The sequence below is a fragment of the Trachypithecus francoisi genome, unplaced genomic scaffold (assembly GCF_009764315.1).
Source record: "Trachypithecus francoisi isolate TF-2019V2 unplaced genomic scaffold, Tfra_2.0 Lachesis_group12, whole genome shotgun sequence".
NCBI classification, from domain to species: Eukaryota; Metazoa; Chordata; class Mammalia; order Primates; family Cercopithecidae; genus Trachypithecus; species Trachypithecus francoisi.
Genome location: NW_022681457.1, coordinates 38,109,623 through 38,132,652, shown reverse-complemented (window position 1 = coordinate 38,132,652; position 23,030 = coordinate 38,109,623). Strand labels below are relative to the sequence as shown.

The following is a 23,030-nucleotide window of genomic DNA, read 5'->3' as shown; positions in this document are numbered from 1 at the left end:
TTAAAAGAATTATACATTGTGATGGTTTATTTTATGTGTCAACTTGACTGGATCATAGTACCCAAATATTTGGTCAAACATAATTCTGGGCCAGGCACGGGGGTTCACGCCTGTAATCCCAACACTTTGAGAGGCCAAGGAGTGCAGATCACTTGAGGTCAGGAGTTTGAGACCAGCCTGGCCAACATGGTGAAACCCTGTTTCTACTAAAAATACAGACGTTAGCCAGGCATGGTGGCAGGTGCCTGTAATCCCAGCTACTCAGGTGGCTGAGGCAGGAGAATTGCTTTAACCCAGGAGGTGGAGGTTGGAGTGAGCTGAGATTGCCCCACTACACTCCCACCCAGGCGACAGTGAGGCTGCGTCTCAAAATGGGATGCTCTGTGAAGATATTTTGTAGATGAGATTAACATTTATGTCAGTAGACTCTGAGTAAATCAGATTATCCTTCATAAACTGGAGAGGACTTGTCCAATCAGTTGAAGGCTTTAGTAGAACAAAGACTGGTGTCCCTGAGCAAAAAGGAATTCTGCCAGCAAATAGCCTTTGGAGTCAAACCGCAAATCTTTCCGAGTCTCCAGCCTACTGGTCTACTCCCCACAGTCTTATGAGGTGATTCTTTAAAATATCCCTTTCTCAATATCTCTCTCTCTACACACAGAGACACACAAACATGCACACATATGCATATATACATACACATCCTGTTGGTCCTTTTCCTCCAGAGAACCATGATTAATATGAAAAAAAGGAAATTAATTGGCAATGGTGGTTCAAAATAAGAAAATACAACCTTGAGAAGTTCCAGGAGAAAAATCATCCAGTCATTTCAATAAATGCCAGGAAGTCATTTGATAAAAACTCAACACACACAGGCATTATTTTAGAAAAATAATTTTAGAAACATTTGAATTCTTCCTTAATATGGTAAAGAAAACTAGGTCAGGTCAGCTTTATACTAAGTGAGCAAATATTAGAAGTCCTGTCTTTAAAAAATTTACAGTACGTTCCATCAATACCAAATTTATTGAGCGTTTTTAGCATGAAGGGCTGTTGAATTTTGTCAAAAGCCTTTTCTGCATCTATTGAGATAATCATGTGGTTCTTGTCTTTGGTTCTGTTTATATGCTGGATTACGTTTATTGATTTGCGAATGTTGAACCAGCCTTGCATCCCAGGGATGAAGCCCACTTGATCATGGTGGATAAGCTTTTTGATGTGCTGCTGAATCCGGTTTGCCAGTATTTGACAAACCCACAGCTAATATCATACTGAATGGGCAAAAACTGGAAAAATTCCCTTTGAAAACTGGCACAAGACAGGGATGCCCTCTCTCACCACTCCTATTCAACATAGTGTTGGAAGTTCTGGCTAGGGCAATCAGGCAAGAGAAAGAAATCAAGGGTATTCAGTTAGGAAAAGAAGAAGTCAAATTGTCCCTGTTTGCAGATGACATGATTGTATATTTAGAAAACCCCATCATCTCAGCCCAAAATCTCCTTAAGCTGATAAGCAACTTCAGCAAAGTCTCAGGATACAAAATTAATGTGCAAAAATCACAAGCATTCTTATACACCAGTAACAGACAAGCAGAGAGCCAAATCATGAATGAACTTCCATTCACAATTGCTTCAAAGAGAATAAAATACCTAGGAATCCAACTTACAAGGGATGTAAAGGACCTCTTCAAGGAGAACTACAAATCACTGCTCAGTGAAATAAAAGAGGACACAAACAAATGGAAGAACATATCATGCTCATGGATAGGAAGAATCAATATCGTGAAAATGGCCATACTGCCCAAGGTCATTTATAGATTCAATGCCATCCCCATCAAGCTACCAATGAGTTTCTTCACAGAATTGGAAAAAACTCCTTTAAAGTTCATATGGAACCAAAAAAGAGCCCGCATTGCCAAGACAATCCTAAGTCAAAAGGACAAAGCTGGAGGCGTCACGCTACCTGACTTCAAACTATACTACAAGGCTACAGTAACCAAAACAGCATGGTACAGGTACCAAAACAGAGATATACACCAATGGAACAGAACAGAGTCCTCAGAAATAATACCACACATCTACAGCCATCTGATCTTTGACAAACCTGACAAAAACAAGAAATGGGGAAAGGATTCCCTATTTAATAAATGGTGCTGGGAAAATTGGCTAGCCATAAGTAGAAAGCTGAAACTGGATCCTTTCCTTACTTCTTATATGAAGATTAATTCAAGATGGATTAGAGACTTAAATGTTAGACCTAATACCATAAAAACCCTAGAAGAAAACCTAGGTAGTACCATTCAGGACATAGGCATGGGCAAGGACTTCATGTCTAAAACACCAAAAGCAATGACAGCAAAAGCCAAAATTGACAAATGGGATCTAATTAAACTAAAGAGCTTCTGCACAGCAAAAGAAACTACCATCAGAGTGAACAGGCAACCTACACAATGGGAGAAAATTTTTGCAATCTACTCATCTGACAAAGGGCTAATATCCAGAATCTACAAAGAACTCAGACAAATATACAAGAAAAAAACAACCCCATCAAAAAGTGGGCAAAGGATATGAACAGACATTTCTCAAAAGAAGACATTCATACAGCCAACAGACACATGAAAAAATGCTCATCATCACTCGCCATCAGAGAAATGCAAATCAAAACCACAATGAGATACCATCTCACACCAGTTAGAATGGCAATCATTCAAAAGTCAGGAAACAACAGGTGTTGGAGAGGATGTGGAGAAACAGGAACACTTTTACACTGTTGGTGGGATTGTAAACTAGTTCAACCATCATGGAAAACAGTATGGCAATTCCTCAAGGATCTAGAACTAGATGTACCATATGACCCAGCCATCCCACTACTGGGTATATACCCAAAGGATTATAAATCATGCTGCTCTAAAGACACATGCACACGTATGTTTATTGCGCACTATTCACAATAGCAAAGACTTGGAATCAACCCAAATGTCCATCTGTGACAGACTGGATTAAGAAAATGTGGCACATATACACCGTGGAATACTATGCAGCCATAAAAAAGGATGAATTTGTGTCCTTTGTAGGGACATGGATGCAGCTGGAAACCATCATTCTTAGCAAACTATCACAAGAACAGAAAACCAAACACCGCATGTTCTCACTCATAGGTGGGAACTGAACAATGAGATCACTTGGACTCGGGAAGGGGAACATCACACACCAGGGCCTATCATGGGGAGGGGGGAGGGGGGAGGGATTGCATTGGGAGTTAGTTATACCTGATATAAATGATGAATTGATGGGTGCTGATGAGTTGATGGGTGCAGCACACCAACATGGCACAAGTATACATATGTAACAAACCTGCACGTTATGCACATGTACCCTAGAACTTAAAGTATAATAAAAAATAAAAATAAAAAAATTTTAAAAAAAGCTTACAATATTGTAAAATATTAAAATATTATTTTTCTCATTTCTTTTCAACACTGTTTGCATTGACTAGAGCTTATCAAACAAGAGTAAACAATATTGTAAGATTTTTTTTTAAGGCCCGGCACGGTGGCTCAAGCCTATAATCCCAGCACTTTGGGAGACCGAGACGGGCGGATCACGAGGTCAGGAGATCGAGACCATCCTGGCTAACACGGTGAAACCCCGTCTCTACTAAAAAAAAAATACAAAAAACTAGCCGGGCGAGGTGGCGGGCGCCTGTAGTCCCAGCTACTTGGGAGGCTGAGGCAGGAGAATCGCGTAAACCCAGGAGGTGGGGCTTGCAGTGAGCTGAGATCTGGCCATTGCACTCCAGCCTGGGCAGCAGAGCGAGACTCCGTCTCAAAAAAAAAAAGAACAACAACAACAAAAAAAAACATTGAGATTGCATCCCTAAGCAATGCAAAAAACTTCCAGAACTTAATTAGAAGAGTTCAGTATAGCAACCAAATGCAGGAAAAATACATAAAATTAATAGTATTTTTGCATGCCAAAATAGTTACACATATCATTTTAAGAGCTTGCACTCAAGATAAGAAAAATACAAAATATCCATGAATAACAGTTTAGCAAACATTTTTTGAGCTCCTACTAGATATCACAGGAAGTCTACTTGAAATGTACATTTATGGTCTTTTTAGCAAATTACTTAACAATTACTTGTGTAGATAAGATCTTCTTAGTAGAAAAAGCAATTGTTATAATAGTGTCTGTTTTCAAGTTAACATTTAATTCAATTCCCATAAATATTCCACCAGAATGGTGAATGAAATTATTTTTGACAAATAGTCCCTCTCTCTACTCTCACCCTCATAGGAAGAGTATACTTCCCACTCCATTGATGTTGGACTTGCCCATGTAACTTGACTCGACCTCATGGTGGGTGAAGTGCACTTTACTCCCCCTTCATTTTGGGCCTCCCTTTGATCAATGGGATGTTAACAGATGTGAGGCCACCAGAAGCTTACAATGTACTTTCAAGATTGAACTTAGTCTTTTGTGCTTTTTCCACCATGAGAAGAATATGCCCCAGGTGGCCCAATGGTCATTGGTGAAGAGAGACACATGAAACAGACCAGGGCCCAACTTGCAGTTTTGGAACTAGGCACAGCTGATCTCAGCTTGGATGGCAACTGGTCCACAAAAAATGGGCAAGAATAAACAATTGTTTAAGCCACTGAGTTTGGGTGATTTGTTATACAGCAATATTATGCAAACAGTTGTCTGACACACCAAAGATTTCCCACTCTACTTAATAAAATGATGCTGAAATTCATATAGAGGTGAATTTATTAAAGATATTCTGAAAAAAAGATGAGCAAAAAGAAGTAGATCTAATACTGCAAGCAACAATTATATAAAAATAGCATTTACCAAATAATGTTGATCAATGAAACAAAATAAAGGGCACAAAAAGAACAAATATATATTATATATATATATATATGTGTGTGTGTGTGTATGTATACCAATGGTAGCAATAATATAACAATAATAGCAATCATAATTGTAATAATCATTATTTGTGACAATCACGAGATTGTCAGAGCTCACAGAACAATATTTCCAGCATGTCCTGTGGGCTCTGGGAAAGATACCTGAAAGATAGCTAAGTTTCTTCAATCCAATAAATATCACTAAACGCTATCGGAAAGAAATAGTTATTGGCAAAATACAACACCACCCAAGCCACCAAAAAGGTGTCTACTTTCTACCTTTTCTTCCTAAGAATATCACAAATAATTTACCTTGCAAAAAACTTGGGTTGCATTGCAATAGAAAAAACTCTTATAGTGTGTAAGTATAGATGAAAGACATTAGAAAGCTACACTGACTTGCACAGCTGTTCTTGGGGAATCGTTGAAGAACTTGTACTTCTTAAAGAGTACAGGAATTATTTCTAGAATACTCACAATTTTCCCTGACAAAATATTTATTGTATTAAATACAGAATATTAAAACAGTGATGTATTCACAATGCATGTATCTTATACATCCCTGCCCTACGGAGCTAGACTAATATATTTCAAAATTTTTAAATTCACCTTCTCCTATAGTCTTCTCCATCTCAGTCAATGACAATTCCAACCTTCCAGATGCACAGATCACAAACCTAAATACCTTTTTAAAACCTTATATTTTGGAATAATTTCAGATTTATTTAAAAATTGAGTATAGTTACCATATAGCCCACACCCAGTTTCTCCATTATCAACATCTCATATAGTATAATACATTTGTTACAATTAATTATTATTAACTCAAGTCCATACTTTATTCATACTTAGTTTTGATCTAATGTCTTTTTTCTGTTCAGGAGCCCATCCAGGATTCCACATTGCATTTAGTTGTCCTATTTCCTTAGGACACTCTTGGCTGTGGGGGTTTCTCAAACTTTCCTCGTTTTTGATAACCTTCACAGTTTAGAGGAGTTGTCTTCAGGTGTTCTGTAGAATGGCCCTCAATATTTATTTGTCTGATATTCATCTCATGATTAAACAGGCTTACAGGATTTGGGGAAGACAACCTCAGTGGTAAAGTGTCGGTTTCATCACATCATACCAAGGGCACATCCTACCAACACCATTTGTCACTATTGATGTTAACCTTGATCACTTAGCTGAGATAGTGTTTGCCAGCCTTTCCACCATAGTTACTATTTATTCTCCTTTCCATATTGTAGTCCTATTAAGGGAGTCACTAGGAGAAACCCACATTTAAGGAATGGGAGAATATTCACTTTTTAAAGTATACTAAACAATATATTTATCTAGACATTTTAAGTCCTATTTTTTAAACGATAGTGAAAGTTCTAGAGTGTTTCACAGATATACATTGCTTAAAAAATACTTCTTCAGCCGAGCATGGTGGCTCACGCCTGTAATTCCAGCACTTTGGGAGGCCGAGGCGGGCGGATCAGGTTCAGGAGTTCGAGACCACCTTGGGCAACATGGTGAAACCGTCTTTACTAAAACACAAAAAATAAGCCGGGCATGGTGGTGCACACCTTTGTCCCAACTACTCGGGAGGCTGAGGCACAAGAATTACTTGAGCCCGGGAGGTGGAGGTCACAGTCAGCCAAGATCATGCCACTGCACTCCAGCTTGCTACAGAATGAGACTCCATCTCAAAAAAAAAAAAAAAAATTCTAGTAATAAATACAATATACACTCATTGTAGAAAATTTGAAAAACATGTTTTTTAAAAAAATTCTAAAATTTACAACCCAGATATAGACCATCATGTTAAAATTTTGAAGTATTATCTCCAAACTTTCTATGACTATATTTAAAAAGTTAAAATAATATTTTACATGTTATTCTACCTTCCTTATTAGCAGTTAATATTACAAAAAATTATTTATTCCTAGGCAAAAAGTGTTTTCTTTTTCATAATTTCAGTGCCTAGCACAATGTGTTGCATGTAGTAAATTCAACAAATGGGATCCCATGAACTTACTGACTTCATGAATTGGCAGACACTCTGTGAAACCATTTAAAGGAATTTGTTGACTAGGAAAATCTTAGGTTCTTGTTTTGCCACACAGGACAATAAAAGACACTAGCATTGAATCAATACTTTGGGGTCTTGAAAAATTAATTAAATCAGTAAAATAGTATGTACTTCATAAAAGCTAAAAGAGAAAATGGCACATAAAATACTTAACACAGTGGCTGTCATTTAACCTAACCACTGAGGTATTACAATTTTATTTATTTCTAGTCATTATATTCAATTATTTTTCAGAGATATTTTATTTTTGCTAGAACTGTGCTTCCCACATATCATATTCATTCTTAATTGTTTTTATAGTCTATGTTTGACACAGGCCCACAATTGCTTATCCAAAATCATTTGAATCAGGTATACTTTGGGATTTGTAAATGTTCATATTTGAAGAAGACAACAGAGCAAATACACAAATACACATATTATGAAACACCACAGCAGGGTATAGCTAAACACACTGTAATTAAACAGTCATATTTTTGTAGCAAAGCATGACTAATTACAATAAATAGGCTGTTTCCTTGTCCATTCTATAATTCTTAATGGTGCATTTTAAGAGTATCTTGTGTCTAGGTTGTGTGAATACTCTCTAGAGGAGTTTTTAATGCCCCAGCCCTGATTGGTCATTAAATGGAGATCAATCTTTGATAGATTTGTCAGTTTTCAGGGTTCCTAGAAAATGTTAGAAGTAAAATTCAAACTGTAAGACCACTAGGGTACAAGGCTAGCATCATGAATTTCCACGGATAATTTTCTTGTTACCCAAAGACCACATGAATTTCCAGGGATAATTTTTTTGTTACCTGAAGACCAAATACATAAATAAGCTTTTTTGTTTTTTTTTTTCTGTTTGATTTTTTATGTGTGTGTGTGTGTTTGTGTTTCCTAGTGTATCCTTTCGCTAGAGTAGAGCTTCTAAAGGCCCAGCTGTGGGTGGGTATGTGTGAGAGTAGGTCTCACTTTTTGCCTTTTCTGGGCCCAGGCCTCACTTTCCGACCTGTAGGGCCAATAATACCCAATCCCCTCAGTTACTGATACTGATGAACCCCACGGAAGCCACACCTGCAGCTTTCAGGCTTACCTCTCTTTCCATTCCTTCTCAGCTTCTGATAAGTGAAGATTTTCCTCCATTCTGTCAAGGCCAGCTGGGCATTAAATAATGCATCCAGTTTTATCTAGCATGTCATGGTGTTACAACAGGAGGGCTGTCATGTTATCTTAGTCCATGTATTGTCAGACCAAAACTCTTGGTTTCATTTTCCTTTTAAATCAGTAATCTAGGTTGGGCATGATGGCTCATGCCTGTAGTCCCAGCGCTTTGGGAGACCAAGGCAGGCAGATCACCTGAGGTCAGGAGTTTGAGACCAGCCTAACCAACATGGTAAAATCCCGTCTCTACTAAAAATACAAAAATTAGCTGGGTGTGGTGGCAGGTGCCTGTAATCCCAGCTACTCTGGAGGCTGAGGCAGGAGAGTCGCTTGAGCCCAGGAGGCAGAGGTTGCAGTGAGCCGAGATCACACCACTGAACTCCAGCCTAAGTGACAGAGCGAGACTCCATCTCAATAAATAAACAAATAAATAATCTATTAAATACTTGGCAAATCTCCATTAGGCAAATGCCTATTAGATGACTCAGCTAACCAGACATACCATTTCCCAAACTTGGGGCAGTGCGGGGGTGGTGGATAACATTTGATATAAAAGCATATAGTAATTTTTGAATGGCTATCTTTCTTTTGTGAATAAGCCTTTGTAAGGCTACTCTGAAAAATGAAAACTCACAATTTGATGCCATCTACTTAGTAACAAATTACCTTTTAGACATTGAATATAACTGTTTAATTGAAATTACTTGAATGTTCACTATTCTTAAGAACAGTGAAATGAATTTCTTGTGTAAGATGGTTACTCAGCCATCATCATTACAGGCTGCAATGCAAACACCTTCTAGGTGGTATTGTTCCAGGATACTCCTAACTTGGGTCCATGTTGTTCTCTTCTTTGGTGAACCTCAATTGTAACATTTTTTTAAATTACAGTCCATTGCTGATCCTTAGCACAATGCCTGGAACAGAATAAGCACTTGTTAAAATATTTGGTGATTGACTAATATTTACAGTTAATACTAACTGCCATTTGATGAAAGCTTTTTGCGCTAGTCACTCTGCCAGGCCATCAGCTTGAGAAGAGCTATAGAAAAACTCTCTCCATCAGGACATGAGTTCTATTATCTTTTTCAACCCTCAAGTCAAGGTATTTGTGATAGATACACTGTTTTGTTTTCCTTTGCTTGTCACAAATGAGGTAATTTGATATTTGAATTTCTAATAGGCCCCTTTCAAGTGCGTTAACAAGATAGTTGGCAAATGGGGACTTTTCTACCTAAGGTTCTGTAATAAATAAAATTGCGGTATATCTTCCTGGGGAACCATACTACATTAAAACCTATGATAATAATGGATTTTTCATCAATCAAAAATGTGATTTGTAAAGTGAAAATCAATCTAGTTTGACTACTGATGCCTCACAGCAATAGAGAAAGTTTCATCTAACAATGATAATAAAACTACATGATTTATCAGTTGAGTACGACTAGCAATTCAGGTAGCAATCAGTCTTGTCCAGCCATTTTCTGGCATTATAACCTTGGGAAATTGACCTTCATTTTTCTACCACAAAAGGATAAGCTAGTTTACTAAGCAATATGTTCCTAAGCAGAAAGACAGACAGCGTTCATCCCTTGCAGACACCTGAACTGACTAATGGATGTGACTTGTGTTTGGCCCCCCAGCAGGTTTGAGACTGCAGATTTGGAAAGACCACTTCCCTCCTCCTTCAGGTGGCACTTTGTTTAAAGATGAGTTACTGAACATTTGGTGGTGGTGGCTGTAAAATAACTAGAATATATCAGCTAGGACTTTTTTGGTTGCAAGTGACAAAAACAGTTCAAACCAATAAAAGTAAAAAGCAGACAAATATATTGGCTTATACACTCAAACCACGGGGGATGGGAGGGGAGGTTGCCTTCAAGAATTGAGCTTGGAACCTGAAGTGTTGTCTGGGTCTTCACATTAGCCTTGCAACTTGTTTCCGCTTCTCTCAGTGTCTTTGTCTCATTCTCTCCTGGGAACACAGCTACTGACATCCAGAGAATCACATCCCAACAGCTTTACCACCAGAGAAAAGGGGGCCTTTCCTGCCAATGTTCCCCAGAAAAACAGTAAAATTTGAGAAGGCTTCAGAATGGCTTACCTTGGGCCATGTGCCCACCTCTCAACCAATCACTTGATTGACCAATCACTAGCCTGACTTTTCCGCTCACTCTTGTGGTCAAAAGAAAGGGCCACCTTCTCTAATAAAGGGAAAGTGAAGAGTAGACAACCACAAGAGGCACAATATACACCTACCTAATTATATATATATATAATGGTGTGCATGTGTGTGTGTGTTTTATACCATTTACACACCATTTTACATACCATTTTAATGTGTAACATAGTATGTTGTATATATTCTATGTATGTTTGTATTTAAGCAGCTGAAACTTGATCTGTGAACATGTGTGCATGTGTATGTTGCATGCATGCATACATGTATTTTCCATATATTTGTACATACTGATTCATAACTATGAATGGATATATATATTGCATGTATGTATTACTCCTATGTCTACATAGGAGTGTGGTCTTTCCATAATCCCACTCACATTCCTAGATAATTACCCAGTGAATGCCTTTTCTATCTTCTTCTGTACTCAAGAGTAAGTTTGTTCCAGCCAGATTGACCTATGTATTCCCTGTACATGTGCCTGATTTCCTTCTCTGGAAGTCAGAGGATCGCAGAGGCCTGGCCACTACTTCAGGGGCCTCTTGGAAATGGTGAGTTGTGTCCATGTCAGGGGTACACACAGAGAAGCATTGTATTAGAAGTGACCCCCTACATAGTATGCAGGGCAGTAGGACCAAGGTAAGAGCACTCCAAGGCTAGGTAACCAGCCAAACAAAAAGAAGAACCATATGATTAGGACTAAAGGTATTGAATCCAGAGAAAGGTATGAAATGGATCCACCAAGTGTAAGGCAATGATGATTACCAGCATAGACATTAGGGTTTTACTGTAGCTTTCCATGTAGTGTCCTCGGCCTACTGGAAGTTGTAGGGGCTGAAGGAAAATGCACAATACATATTCTGAACCTTTGCTTTTTCACCCAACTCTACTTTCTCTTCTTCCTCTGTCACATCCAAATCCTTCTCCAAAGCACATGTCTCACCTCTCCCACAAAAGCTTCCTGAAATTATTCCAACCCACAGTGGCATCTGTCCTTCTCATTTGGCACTCAATCATAGATTGTCTTGAGACATGGTCATTGATTAAGAGTTGCTATTTCACCACCAGGCTGAGAAACATAGTCATCTCTTCTCCACTCAAAAAATACATCCTTTCATACTTGGGAAAAATGATAAGTTATCCTTAAAATGACAAATCCAATATGGACATGTCAAATTCATTTGGGAGTAAGAGCATGGCACAGATATGGTGGTAGGGGTGGTGCTGTCAGAACAAAGGATGAAATCAATGAGGAGGGTGGTAAAAAGTCACAACGTTTTGATTTATTATATGTTAATTTAGCTGTTTCCTTTTCTATAACAATTTAATAGTCAAATTTTATTTTGCTTTACGATTACATAAATGGGAATGTTCGGATTTTAATTAACAATTAAACTGATCAGTTTAAAACTTTTGGAACATACATTTGCATATAATTGCTCTCAATATACTTATGTAAAACCCAAAGCCTCTATTACCAAATATAGAAAACCTATTCATGTCAGCTTTAGTTACATGTGTACATTTATTTAAATGTGTGGAGTGTGTGCTTTTATCGCCAAGAAAGTCAGCTCTCTTCCTTAATTGTTACTATAACCATAATTTGGGAAATTCTATTGCAACATCAATATGTTATGCACATCTTTAATTAGGCTAGTGTGGCCTGTCTGTCACAGCAACTGATCCTAAATATTCCTATTTAGTCTACTCGAGGTTTTAAAACGTTCTCATTTTTTAAAGAGGCATACTTCAGCCTCATTAAATTGTCGAGTAAGTCAGTATGCAGCCCTGCACTTGCTTCCTGTGTTCTGGAAATCTTGTACCTCTCCACTTGGCACATTTCAGGCACTCAGGGAAAGGGCACTCTTCCCCAAATACCAGAAATCCTCTGTAGCCCCAGCATCTTAAGGGGAAGATCCTATCAGATCTGAGGAAGACATCTGTCACCCTCACTGATTACCAGAAAGATCTGGCCTTGGCATCCTATTGATCACCCGAGCTGGATCCTTTCATCTAGCAGTAACCGCACATAAACTGCAGGTTGCTTGCTCTGAGCAACGTCTTCATACCAGGTCACACAATAAAAAAGACAACACAATGACTGAGTCCATGATAGGCAACTACAAACAGAACCTAGCCTGAAGTTCATTTTCTCCTTTTTCCCAAAAATCTGCCATGATCTCAACAAGAGAAAGCAAGATTACCTTGAACCAAGCCCTGGACTACCTTAGTCCTTTATACTTTCTCTGTCTGCTACAATTAATAATTTAAAATAAATAGTATTTGTGTCAAGGAGAAAATAGGGTTTTAGGATATTGTCAAGCATGAATATGTTTCTAATTTTTTCTGGAAAAACACATGGGTGACATATGCTTTTTACCATATCCAAAGTCAGTTGATAATACAGTAATTCTGCCATAATGCTATAGGTGGAATCTTCATACTGTCATTTTTAAATGGAGGATTGCATTATAGACACAGTAATGATACAGCAGGGAGGTGAGGGCAGGGTCTGTTGCAAAATCTAAATCACTCTGATCCAAGCTTTGGTTTGACATCGTGGTTGCTATCAGCTTAAACATGTGTTGATGAGGAATTTGGGGCTCTGTGACCAGCGAAGACTTTCAGAATTTCAGCACTCACCCAGTTAGTTGGCACTCAGTTTTCTTTCCTGCTTCTCAAGACTTCTCCTCCCCCATAGAAAAGAACCTTAGTTTGCACTGGTTGAGAAAGTGAAGGGGAGACTGGGTAAAGAGTTAAAGCCAATCACCAACTCTGTTATATTTAGATCATCATTATTACAGTGGGAGGAATATTTTGATCTTTCTATTTAATTCCTTTATAATAGTCATCACAGTTTTCACTTCTTCCTTTTTATGGGTCTATATCAGGGAAAAAAATAAACAACTTGACATATAAGCAAAACCACATCTCTCCTGTGTTCCTTTTACTTTTAATTTTTGTATTTCTCCTGGGAACAGATTATTTAAAAAAAAAACAGATTAATTGATAAAATGAAGCAGAGCTTAAACTGGGTATAATTTACTATATGTGGGACCTTCAGGACAGGCTGTCATAGCTTCACAAACCACCTATATTTTCAGTTGTGCCAATCCAAAGGGACCAGAGTCATCTATTTTTAAAAGATAACTAAAGAATCAGATTTTGCTCCTAAGCAACCCTACACTCCACAGTGTCCACTAGATGTTTGACCCAATTCTGCTGCCTCCCACTCCACTTTTCTTTAAACAGTAGTGAAGAGACGTTCTTTCTTGTAATCATTTTAGCTCATAAAATCTATGTCTAGTTACAGCAAATTCTGGCCAAGCTGGAACATTAGGCAATAAAACCATCATCAACAGCCATAGTGTTTGCAGATGCTCTAGGTCTGGAAATCACTGCTGGCATGCCTGCATATTTAAAAAAAAATACTAAGAAGTTTAGTAATTTCCAGAAGGCATATGCATTTAAGGGGAAAGAAACTTCTGAGAAAACTTTAAGGCCCAAGGTCTTGAAATAAGTAGATCAGCTTGGTGATCACCTGACTCGGTTCAGCTAAACCTATTGACCTTCTCAGGATTAGAATAGAATGAATAGGGACATAGTGTGTGATAATCTCTGAAGCATGATTTTGTGGTCACTATTTAAGCTATTTGCCCTAGAACATTGAACTCACCACCTATCTTTTCAGCTATATCACTTTGGCTCTTGAAAGCTTTATCAAACTGTGTCTCTTATTTAATGGAACATTTCTGCAACAGATTGCACCTGAGGACATTATGGTGAGAACCAATGCACAATCATTTGGGAGTAAGAGCATGGCACAGACATGGTGGTAGGGGTGGGACTGTCAGAACAAAGGATGAAATCAATGAGAAGGGTGATAAAAAGTCACAAAATTTTTATTTCTTCCCGATTTAACCTAGAACTACTTGAATTTAGGAGAAAATCTGTCATTCTCTTTGAGTGTTCTAATGTTTTCAACTTTTATGCAAAATTTTCTGCCCCAGCACCTACATTCATGTTGCAATATGGGGTCTATCATGCATAGATCAGAACTAGAGAAATAAGTTGCCTATGTGTCTGTTAGTCTTTATATAAAATCAAATTGCTTATTTCAAATATTCCTAGTTTGCTTTAGATAGCTTAATATCCCATTGCTTCTTTTTAGTTATTTCCTGCTGCTGAATTAGGTGAATTGCCTTGTATGATTTCTTACCCATGTTAAATGGTAAATAAACATCTTTCCTGGGATCAGAATATATTTTTAATGTTTTAATAAAATAGACATACAAGTCCAAAAAGTATAAATTTATACTTAATAAATGGACTGTAAACATCTGTGTAACCTCCGAGAGGATCAAGAAATAGTATATTGCTAAATCCCCAGAAACCCATTCTGATCACAAACTGCCCACTCCTCTCAGAGGTAACCGCTAGACCCCCTTTCATGATAATAATTCCCTTGCTTTTTTTTTTCCTTTTTTTAGTTTACCGCTGTGTATGTCCCTAAGCAACATAATTTAGTTTCGTCCCTTCTTGTGACCCATAAATGGAATCACATTGTGTACTTTGCTTTATCTTCCATGTGGTCACATATATTTGCAGTTTCTTCATCGTCATTGCTGTATGGTATTCCAGTGTATACGGCACGACTTTAACTCATTCCCCTACTTATCAATATTTAAGTATATTCTAGGTTCTGGCTACTAGGAAAAATGCTGCTACATGTTCTGTCCATGCCTTCCAGCGCACAGATTCATGAGCACCTCTAGTGTGGATATCCACAGCTAGAAATGCTTGGGCATGCAGTATGTAAATCTTCAACTTTGTTCAATACAACAGTGGAGATGTTTTTTTCCAAAGTGGGTATTACAATTTTTACTCCCACTACACGTACACAATAGTATCTGTTGTTCCACATCCTCACCAACACTTGGTATTGTCAGACTTCTTAAATTTTGCCAATCTGGCATTTTGTGTGTATTAGTATCTCCTTGTGATTTTTAAATTTCTTTCTCACTGTGGTTTTTTAATTTGTAAAACCATGATTATTAATGAGATTGAGAACCCCTACATGTGTTTATTCCCCCAAGTCCAGGATCTTTAAAATGTACATATAAATTCTGGTACTTTGGACTTTGATAATTTGGTGTTATTCATACTGAACACTTCATGCCATACTGGAACATACAAGAGAAAGCAAAAGAAATTCATTCATTGAATAGCAATTTGAAACTGGGAACCTCATATACTTTGACCTATTTTATCCTCAAAATAATTTTGCTAGGCTGATGTTGTTATCCTTATTTTGCAAATAAGGAAATTGAGGCTCTGAGGTTAAGGAAGTTACTCAAAAGCAAATATACTGCTTAAGTTCGTTAAATGTTAGAACTGACTCTCAAACCAGGCCTGTATCCTTCCAAAGCCCAAATTCTTTCCAGTAACTATGTTTTCTCCTAAGAAATAACCTTTGCAAGAGCAAAATAATATTCAATATTCTTTTTAAAATCACTGCATTAAAAACTACATCAAAATAATTTCAAAGATAGTCCAGTTAATAGAACTAATTAAATAACTGCATCTATAGGTCAGTTTTTCCTTTCACACTCCAAAATCAAATTCATTAATATTTAAACAAATGAAAGAGTCTTTGATATTTGACGGGATTTCCCATATGAGAATACTTCGTGAGACATTTTAGTCACATGTTTCATTTTCAGCCTGTGACAGGCACTTGTGAATTGATTAACACCATACAGTAGGTTATAGAACATTAAATGACAGCCAGAAATAAAAGTAACAAAAGACAAGAGTGAGACAAACTCTCCTCAAAGAGATACATTTTTATATAGGTAATCAATTTATTAGGACACTCAAAAATTCAAGCAATAGACACTTTAAAAAATTAATTTAAAACCAATTAAAGGATAAACATCAAAGATCCTAAGAATGTATGTGTTATTAATGGTGCTTTTTTCAAATATAAAATTCTAATAAAAGTCTGTAAATCCTGCAGATACAGAAACAATTTTCGAAGAATCAAATTAACCAGAAGCAATGCCTCAGATATGAGATTGCCTACAAAAGGGGGGAGACCAAGCTTAGCATCCTCCCAGAATGCTAAGAATAACTCTCAGGACAGGAGTAGCATTCCGTGCATGACTCTACACTCTACTATCTTTACAAAGTGACCTTTTGATGGGATCTGATCCAAGACTCTCTCTGGTGATGTAGACACACTGGTAGCTTGTATCCTTGTTACCAACAATTTCAAACAGGCTTGGACTTTGTGTCTATGAATATTAAACTCACATTCATCCAACTCCATAGAAATGAATAGTGAAAACAATTTTATTAAGCACTTCTATACATGTCACATATTTTGTGAGGTTCAATTTTTATTTTACTTTATGAAACAAATGTTCGCTTGCCAAAGTGCTAGCATAGTGTGCACTTTCTAGTTGTCAATATACCTCCATCCTCTCCTGTACTACCAATTGGCTACAAAGATTTAAAGTTTCAGTGATTATAGGATTTACATGATTTTAACCCCTTTAAATTTGAAAACTCTTTAAATCCCATTATCTCTGCAGCCACTGCAAATTTTAAAATCAGCTTGGCCTTTTCTAGGTCCAGGTCTAAGGATTTCAGAGTTTTAAGGAGTATAAATGCATTTCTGAAGTTCTATAAAGAGCTCTCCCCAACCGGTTGACCTACAGGAAATCAAGCCAGCCAGTTCTCCAGCTGGTAACTGCTGATCAGAGTTTCTAAATGGAGAGATATGTACGTTATGCCACAAACCACCAGGAAAACAAGTAATTGCTTCCTTGCCTCCATATGAAACCAGTGAATCAGAAGATTTAATGTAGGAGGGGTGGCAGATTTAGACCTTTGTCAGTAAATGTCTAAGAATAATAAAACAGAAGATGTTGTAAGGGACCCAAGCAAGCTCTCCGGGGCAGAGAGAGTAAGTTCAGTGAGTTGGAAGCCCTCTAGTTCCTAAAGAAAAGCCGTTACCATGGATACTCTACAACTGCTCTGAGATCTTACCTCTTGTGTCTTCACATTTATGTATCCATAGTGAGTTCGAAGGGGCCGCCTGTATGTGTAGGAGAATGGTATCCACTTTGTACCAGGTTGTCCAAAGCAGTTTAGTAGCAAAGGGAAATTCACTTCATTTACAAGACGCACGACCAGCAGGAAAAGGAACGCTGCTATGAAGCTCACAGCAATCACAGACTTTCTCTACAAAACATTAAAAAAAAAAAAAAAAAACCAAAAAGAAGAATGAATGACTTTCAACCAAAGGCAGTCACAGAAGGAGGTTCCTTTATTCCCCTCTTTTTCTTTCATAGGGGTTGAATGATTCTGTCATTCAGCATATTTTACCTGGAAATGGAAAATAATTATTTGGTGATCAAATTGTCCTAGTGTGCTGGGCTGCTGAGAGAAAGCAGAGCTGCTTTCTTGAACTCTTCCATTGCATCTCCACCCTTCCTTATCTCACTATATTCCTTGTAAACTCCTATTCAGTTTGCAAAACCCAAATCAGACATTTCCAACTACAGGAAACCTTTTCTAGTTGCTCAATCCCCTCCTTACCACCATGCTTTGACCCCCAACCTATCCACTCTAACAGAGGTAAAGTCCCATCACTGCCATACTTTAAAGACATTTCTATTGTACTTTTTCACTGTGTAATTATTTATGTGATTTTCCTACATAGATTTGTGAGTTCTTAGAGAACTGGAATGTACTGTGTCTTCTTGATCTCTGAATCCCAGGCTCTTAATATGGTACCTTACATACTACAGGCATTCAAAGAACATTTGAGTGAAACAAATGAATGAATAAATAAATGAATGAATGGATGTTCATATTCTTGTAGACACAGTATCATTATCACTCATTCTTCTGTTTCTGTATCTAGCACCCTCTATGAGTAGGAAACTCTGCCTGTGCTATAGGATGTGCAAAAGTAAGATTCAAAAAACTAACAAGAGGGGGAAAAATTATGCCAAGCAGCAGAACATTCCTCTACATGTGCTGCCATGGAAAAAAAGTGGGAACAACTGCCTCTGATTGACATGGGAGAAAGCAAAGATGTCTTTGAAATTGAGCTTGATAAAATGCATGTGTTTTAATTGATAGACACGTGTGAACAGAGCTTTCCAGATACAGGAAACAGCACGGAGATGAGAATACATAGAGTTACTCATAGGCATACAGTAGTTTATCCTACTGGAGCACAAAGAAGGAGTAAAAGCTAGAAACACAAATGATAACTTCATGCTGAATTGCCTCAGATATCAAGCTAATACATCTATACTGAGTTTGCTAGGTGATGGAAAGCCAAAATAAATTTTTTGTTTGCTTATTTGTTTTGTTAAAGGGGATAGTTGGCCACATAAATGTCTTCCTCTGAGAAGTGTCTGTTCATATCCTTCGCCCACTTTTTGATGAGGCTATTTGTTTTTGTTTTTTCTTGCAAATTTGTTGAAGTTCTTTGTAGATTCTGGATATTAGCACTTCATCAATGGATAAATTGCAAAAACTTTCTCCCATTCTGTAGGTTGCCTGTTCATTCTGATTATAGTTTCCTTTTCTGTGCAGAAGCTCCTTAGTTTAATTAGATCTTATTTGTCTATTTTGGCTTTTGTTGCCATTGCTTTTGGTGTTTTAGTCATGAAGTCTTTGCCCATGCCTATGTCCTGAATAGTATCGCCTAGTTTTCTTCTAGGGTGTTTATGGTTTTAGGACTTACGTTTAAGTCTTTAATCCATGTTGAGTTAATTTTTGCATAAGGTGTAAGTAAGGAAGGGGTCCAGTTTCAGTTTTCTGCATATGGGTAGCCAGTTTTCCCAACACCATTTGTTAAATAGGGAATCCTTTCCCCGTTGCTTGTTTTTTGTCAGGTTTGTCAAAGATCAGATGGTTGCAGATATGTGGCATTATTTCTGAGGCCTCTGTTCTGTTCCATTGGTCTATATCTCTGTTTTGGCCGAAGCCAACAAATGTATGAAAAAAAGCTCATCATTACTGGTCATTAGAGAAGTACAAATCAAAACCACAATGAGATACCATCTCACACCAGTCAGAATGGCGATCATTAAAAAGTCATGAAACAACAGATGCTGGAGAGGACGTGGAGAAATAGGAATGCTTTTACACTCTTGGTGGGAGTGTAAATTAGTTCAACCATTGTGGAAGACAGTGTGGCGGTTCCTCAAGAATCTACAACCAGAAATATCATTTGACCTAGCAATCCCATTACTGGGTATACAACCAAAGGATTATAAATCATTCTACTATAAAGACACATGCACACGTATGTTTATTGCAGCACCATTCACAATAGTGAAGACTTGGAACCAACCCAAATGCCCATCAATGATAGACTGGATTTAAAAAAAAAATGTAGCACATATACAACATGGAATACTATGCAGCCATAAAAAAGGAAGATTTCATGTCCTTTGCAGGGACATGGATGAAGCTGGAAACCATCATTCTCAGCAAACTAACACAGGAATGGAAAATCAAACACATGTTCTCAATCATAAATGGGAGTTGAACACTGAGAACACATGGACACAGGAAGGGGAACATCACACACCAGGGCCTGTTGGGGGTTGGAGGGCTAGGGGAGGTATAGCATTAGGAGAAATTTAATGTAAGTGACGAGTTGATGGGTGCAGCAAACCACTACGGCATGTGTATACCTATGTAACAAACCTGCACATTCTGTACATGTATCCCAGAACTGAAAATATAATTTAAAAAAAAGAAAAAAAGGAGAAAGTTATGAATTATAATCAAACATCAATGTTTAAGATGCTTTGGAGCAGGGAGAGACTACAGGTAGGTAGTGACTAGTTAGGAGGCTATCCCACTTGCCCAGGAGAGACATAATGAAGGATGGAAACTAGGGCAGAAGCAGAAGAAGTAAGAAGGTGGATAAAGATGTGAGAAACTTGATTTAGGTGGGAGAAACAGAACTTGGGCTACTGACAGGACAGAAGTGGCTGATGGAAAATTCAGAGATGCCTGAGATTTTTGGTCCATGTGACTGCAATATTATGGGTCATATCAAGAGAAACCAGAGTTGTCAGAGCAGTAACTGATTTAAGATAGTAAAAAGATACGCCCTTGGCTTTGTAGTTTTCAACGACTGTCAAGGAGTCAGGTGGAAGGTCAAGTCTAGAGTAAGAAGGAGCACAGCTGAAGCCATGAAGTGCAGGGTAAAGACACAATAAAATATTCTTTCATACAGTTGGGCTAGGCCCCCTGATTCTTCTTCAAACTTAAGGAAAGCCAGATAACTGTCTGACAAAGACCAAAATGTTTATTGTTTTTGCATTTTCAGCTTACCACTACCTGGTGAAATTAGTTCTTTTTGCTCTTCCCAGACTCTCCCAGGGAAGTCAAGAAACCTGAAGGCAGTTCCTGTATCCTCCCAGCGCCAGGGTCACAGCCTCTGTATGGGCAGTGGAATCAGCCCCCAGGAGTCAGCGATACCCAAAGGCAGTCTTGCTTCTTGCTCACCTCCCATAATTTGGAAAAGCCCCAGCCTTCTGTCTCACCAGCCTTATTTTCCAATCACCTGAAAGTCCCTTGAGCTCTGCCTCCTCAACACCCCTTATCTCATCACTAACTACCACAGCCTTACCTCATTTAACCTTCTAATCATGAAAAACTGTTTTAATTTGCTCCTCTGTGGAATCATTATGTCCACAACATTGCAATGTGTCAAGGTAACAGTTTCATGAAGTGATGGATCTTACAAGTTTAAAGGGACATAGACCAGAACAGATGGCTAAATAAAAGCAAAGAGGCCAGTCACCCATTAAGTAAACAGGTAAGAACCTTTTTCTTAATCGTCATTTGGTAGCTTGTTGCAAAATAGCAGCTTGCTTTGAAGGAGACCCAGATGGGATTTGTGCTTTTGTTTATTCAGAGCCCAGCACAGCTCTCTGGTTCTCTTGGTTGCTGCATTGCATTGCATGGCTGGGGGTTTGGGGACAAAGATGTGGACAGCCTTTATGAATCCACTGTTGTGTGCAGCAACACATACATAATGCATACATGAGAGAAAAATAAATCAACCATTTTGAGAGAAATTTCAAAACAGGATGAAATAGCAGTTGTAAAAGTCTGCTCTCTGGCAATCCATGTCTGTCTCTCATGTTCTATCAAAGGGAACCAAGTAATGAGCACAGAGAGGGTGAAGAGAGCAACCAGAGAGCAGAAGCCAGACACCAACTCCTCTGTGTACCACTGGGAGTGGTATTCTGCGGTGGACAGAGGTTCCTTCTGCAGCTCAGGACCCCAGCTCAATTTCTGTTACATTGCCTGGGTTTGATTCTTTGCCCTTCTTCTTGTATAGCATGAAAGTGTTCTCATAGTGCTAGTATGAAACCACTCTGAAATTCCACTAGAAAAGGCATACCTTCAAGTACACTGTGTGCTCCAGATGACAAGTACAACAGAATACAATGAACACTTGCCTTCTTCTAGTAGTCACTTCCACCAGATCGTGACCTCAAGCTTCAGCAACTACAATGAAAACCATGGATGAGACAGAAGCCTACACATCGCTGAATGCAATGAGCATGTGTGTGTGTGGTAGGGATGTGGGAGGTGGGGAAGTGAACAAAGTACTAATATGCATGATATCCATGTATGTATCACATGTATATCATGCAATACGTACTAAAGAATTTACATATTCAAGCCACAATTGTTCATTGAGTCCATACTCTGTGTAGACTTGGCTACACGCTGAAAAAACAAAATAAAACCATAAAAGACACAGCATGCTTCCAAAGAGTCACAACTTAGTGCAGCTGGCCAGTAAATAGAAAAATATAATACCAGGCGCCAAATGATGCTAATGGGGGATGCACAGGATGCTATGGGAGGCCAGAGGAAGGGTGGGTATAGGAGGAACAGTTCAGGGAATGTTTGTCTGGGGTGGTGATATTCCAATAGAATTCTGAGGACTGCAGGGGCCTCACCAAGAGAAGACGTGCAGGGCATTCCAGGCAGAGGGATTAACAGTTTGAAAGGCCATTAATTTGGTCAGGAACCTACAAGTCATTTGGTCAGAAGAATACATAGACTCTAAGTGGTAGGAGATGATGCTAGACAGAGTTAAAATAATGAAACAAAAGATAATAAGCCAAATAAATGAAGTTGGATGCAATCACCTGTCCTATCTACCCTACTTTGGGATAATGAAAGGATAAATGTATATAAAAGTGCAATGTTTTGTAATTCTAAAATATTCTCCACTTTCCAAACAAGTAAAAATGTAACAATCACTTCATTTTATCTGAATTACCATTTAACACACCGCAATGCCTTGTTTCAAGTTGTTTGACTTATTCCATCAATAAATGTATTCCATCTATGGCTTGTTCTAGTAACTGTTTTGAGTCCATCAACACTTAGCAAATTAGAAGACTCTACCTGTTTACACATGTGTTCTACATCTAATGATTTATTTATGGAAGTGATTGCTGCTGCCTATATTGAAGTAGTCAGAACATCTTTTAGATTCAACAACCACCAATTAGATTAAACAACACTAAGTACATGTCAGTTTATAATGTATAACACTCGGCTCAACAAATTTTACATACTGCAAAAAAATGGCATATATGCAATATAAACAGTCATTCCCCTAAGATCAGAAGCATAAA

General features: G+C 38.0%; 1 protein-coding gene across 3 annotated transcripts in view; it reads right to left on the bottom strand.

Annotated features, from left to right (window-relative positions):
* Positions 1 to 23,030, bottom strand: part of ST6GALNAC3 (ST6 N-acetylgalactosaminide alpha-2,6-sialyltransferase 3) — a 563,588-nt gene that overhangs the window by 308,144 nt on the left and 232,414 nt on the right. For all 3 annotated transcript variants that reach the window (XM_033225332.1, XM_033225334.1, XM_033225333.1), the window contains exon 2: positions 17,377 to 17,571. In XM_033225332.1, the coding sequence (XP_033081223.1) occupies positions 17,377 to 17,571 (195 nt within the window). The remainder of the gene's footprint in view (positions 1 to 17,376; positions 17,572 to 23,030) is intronic.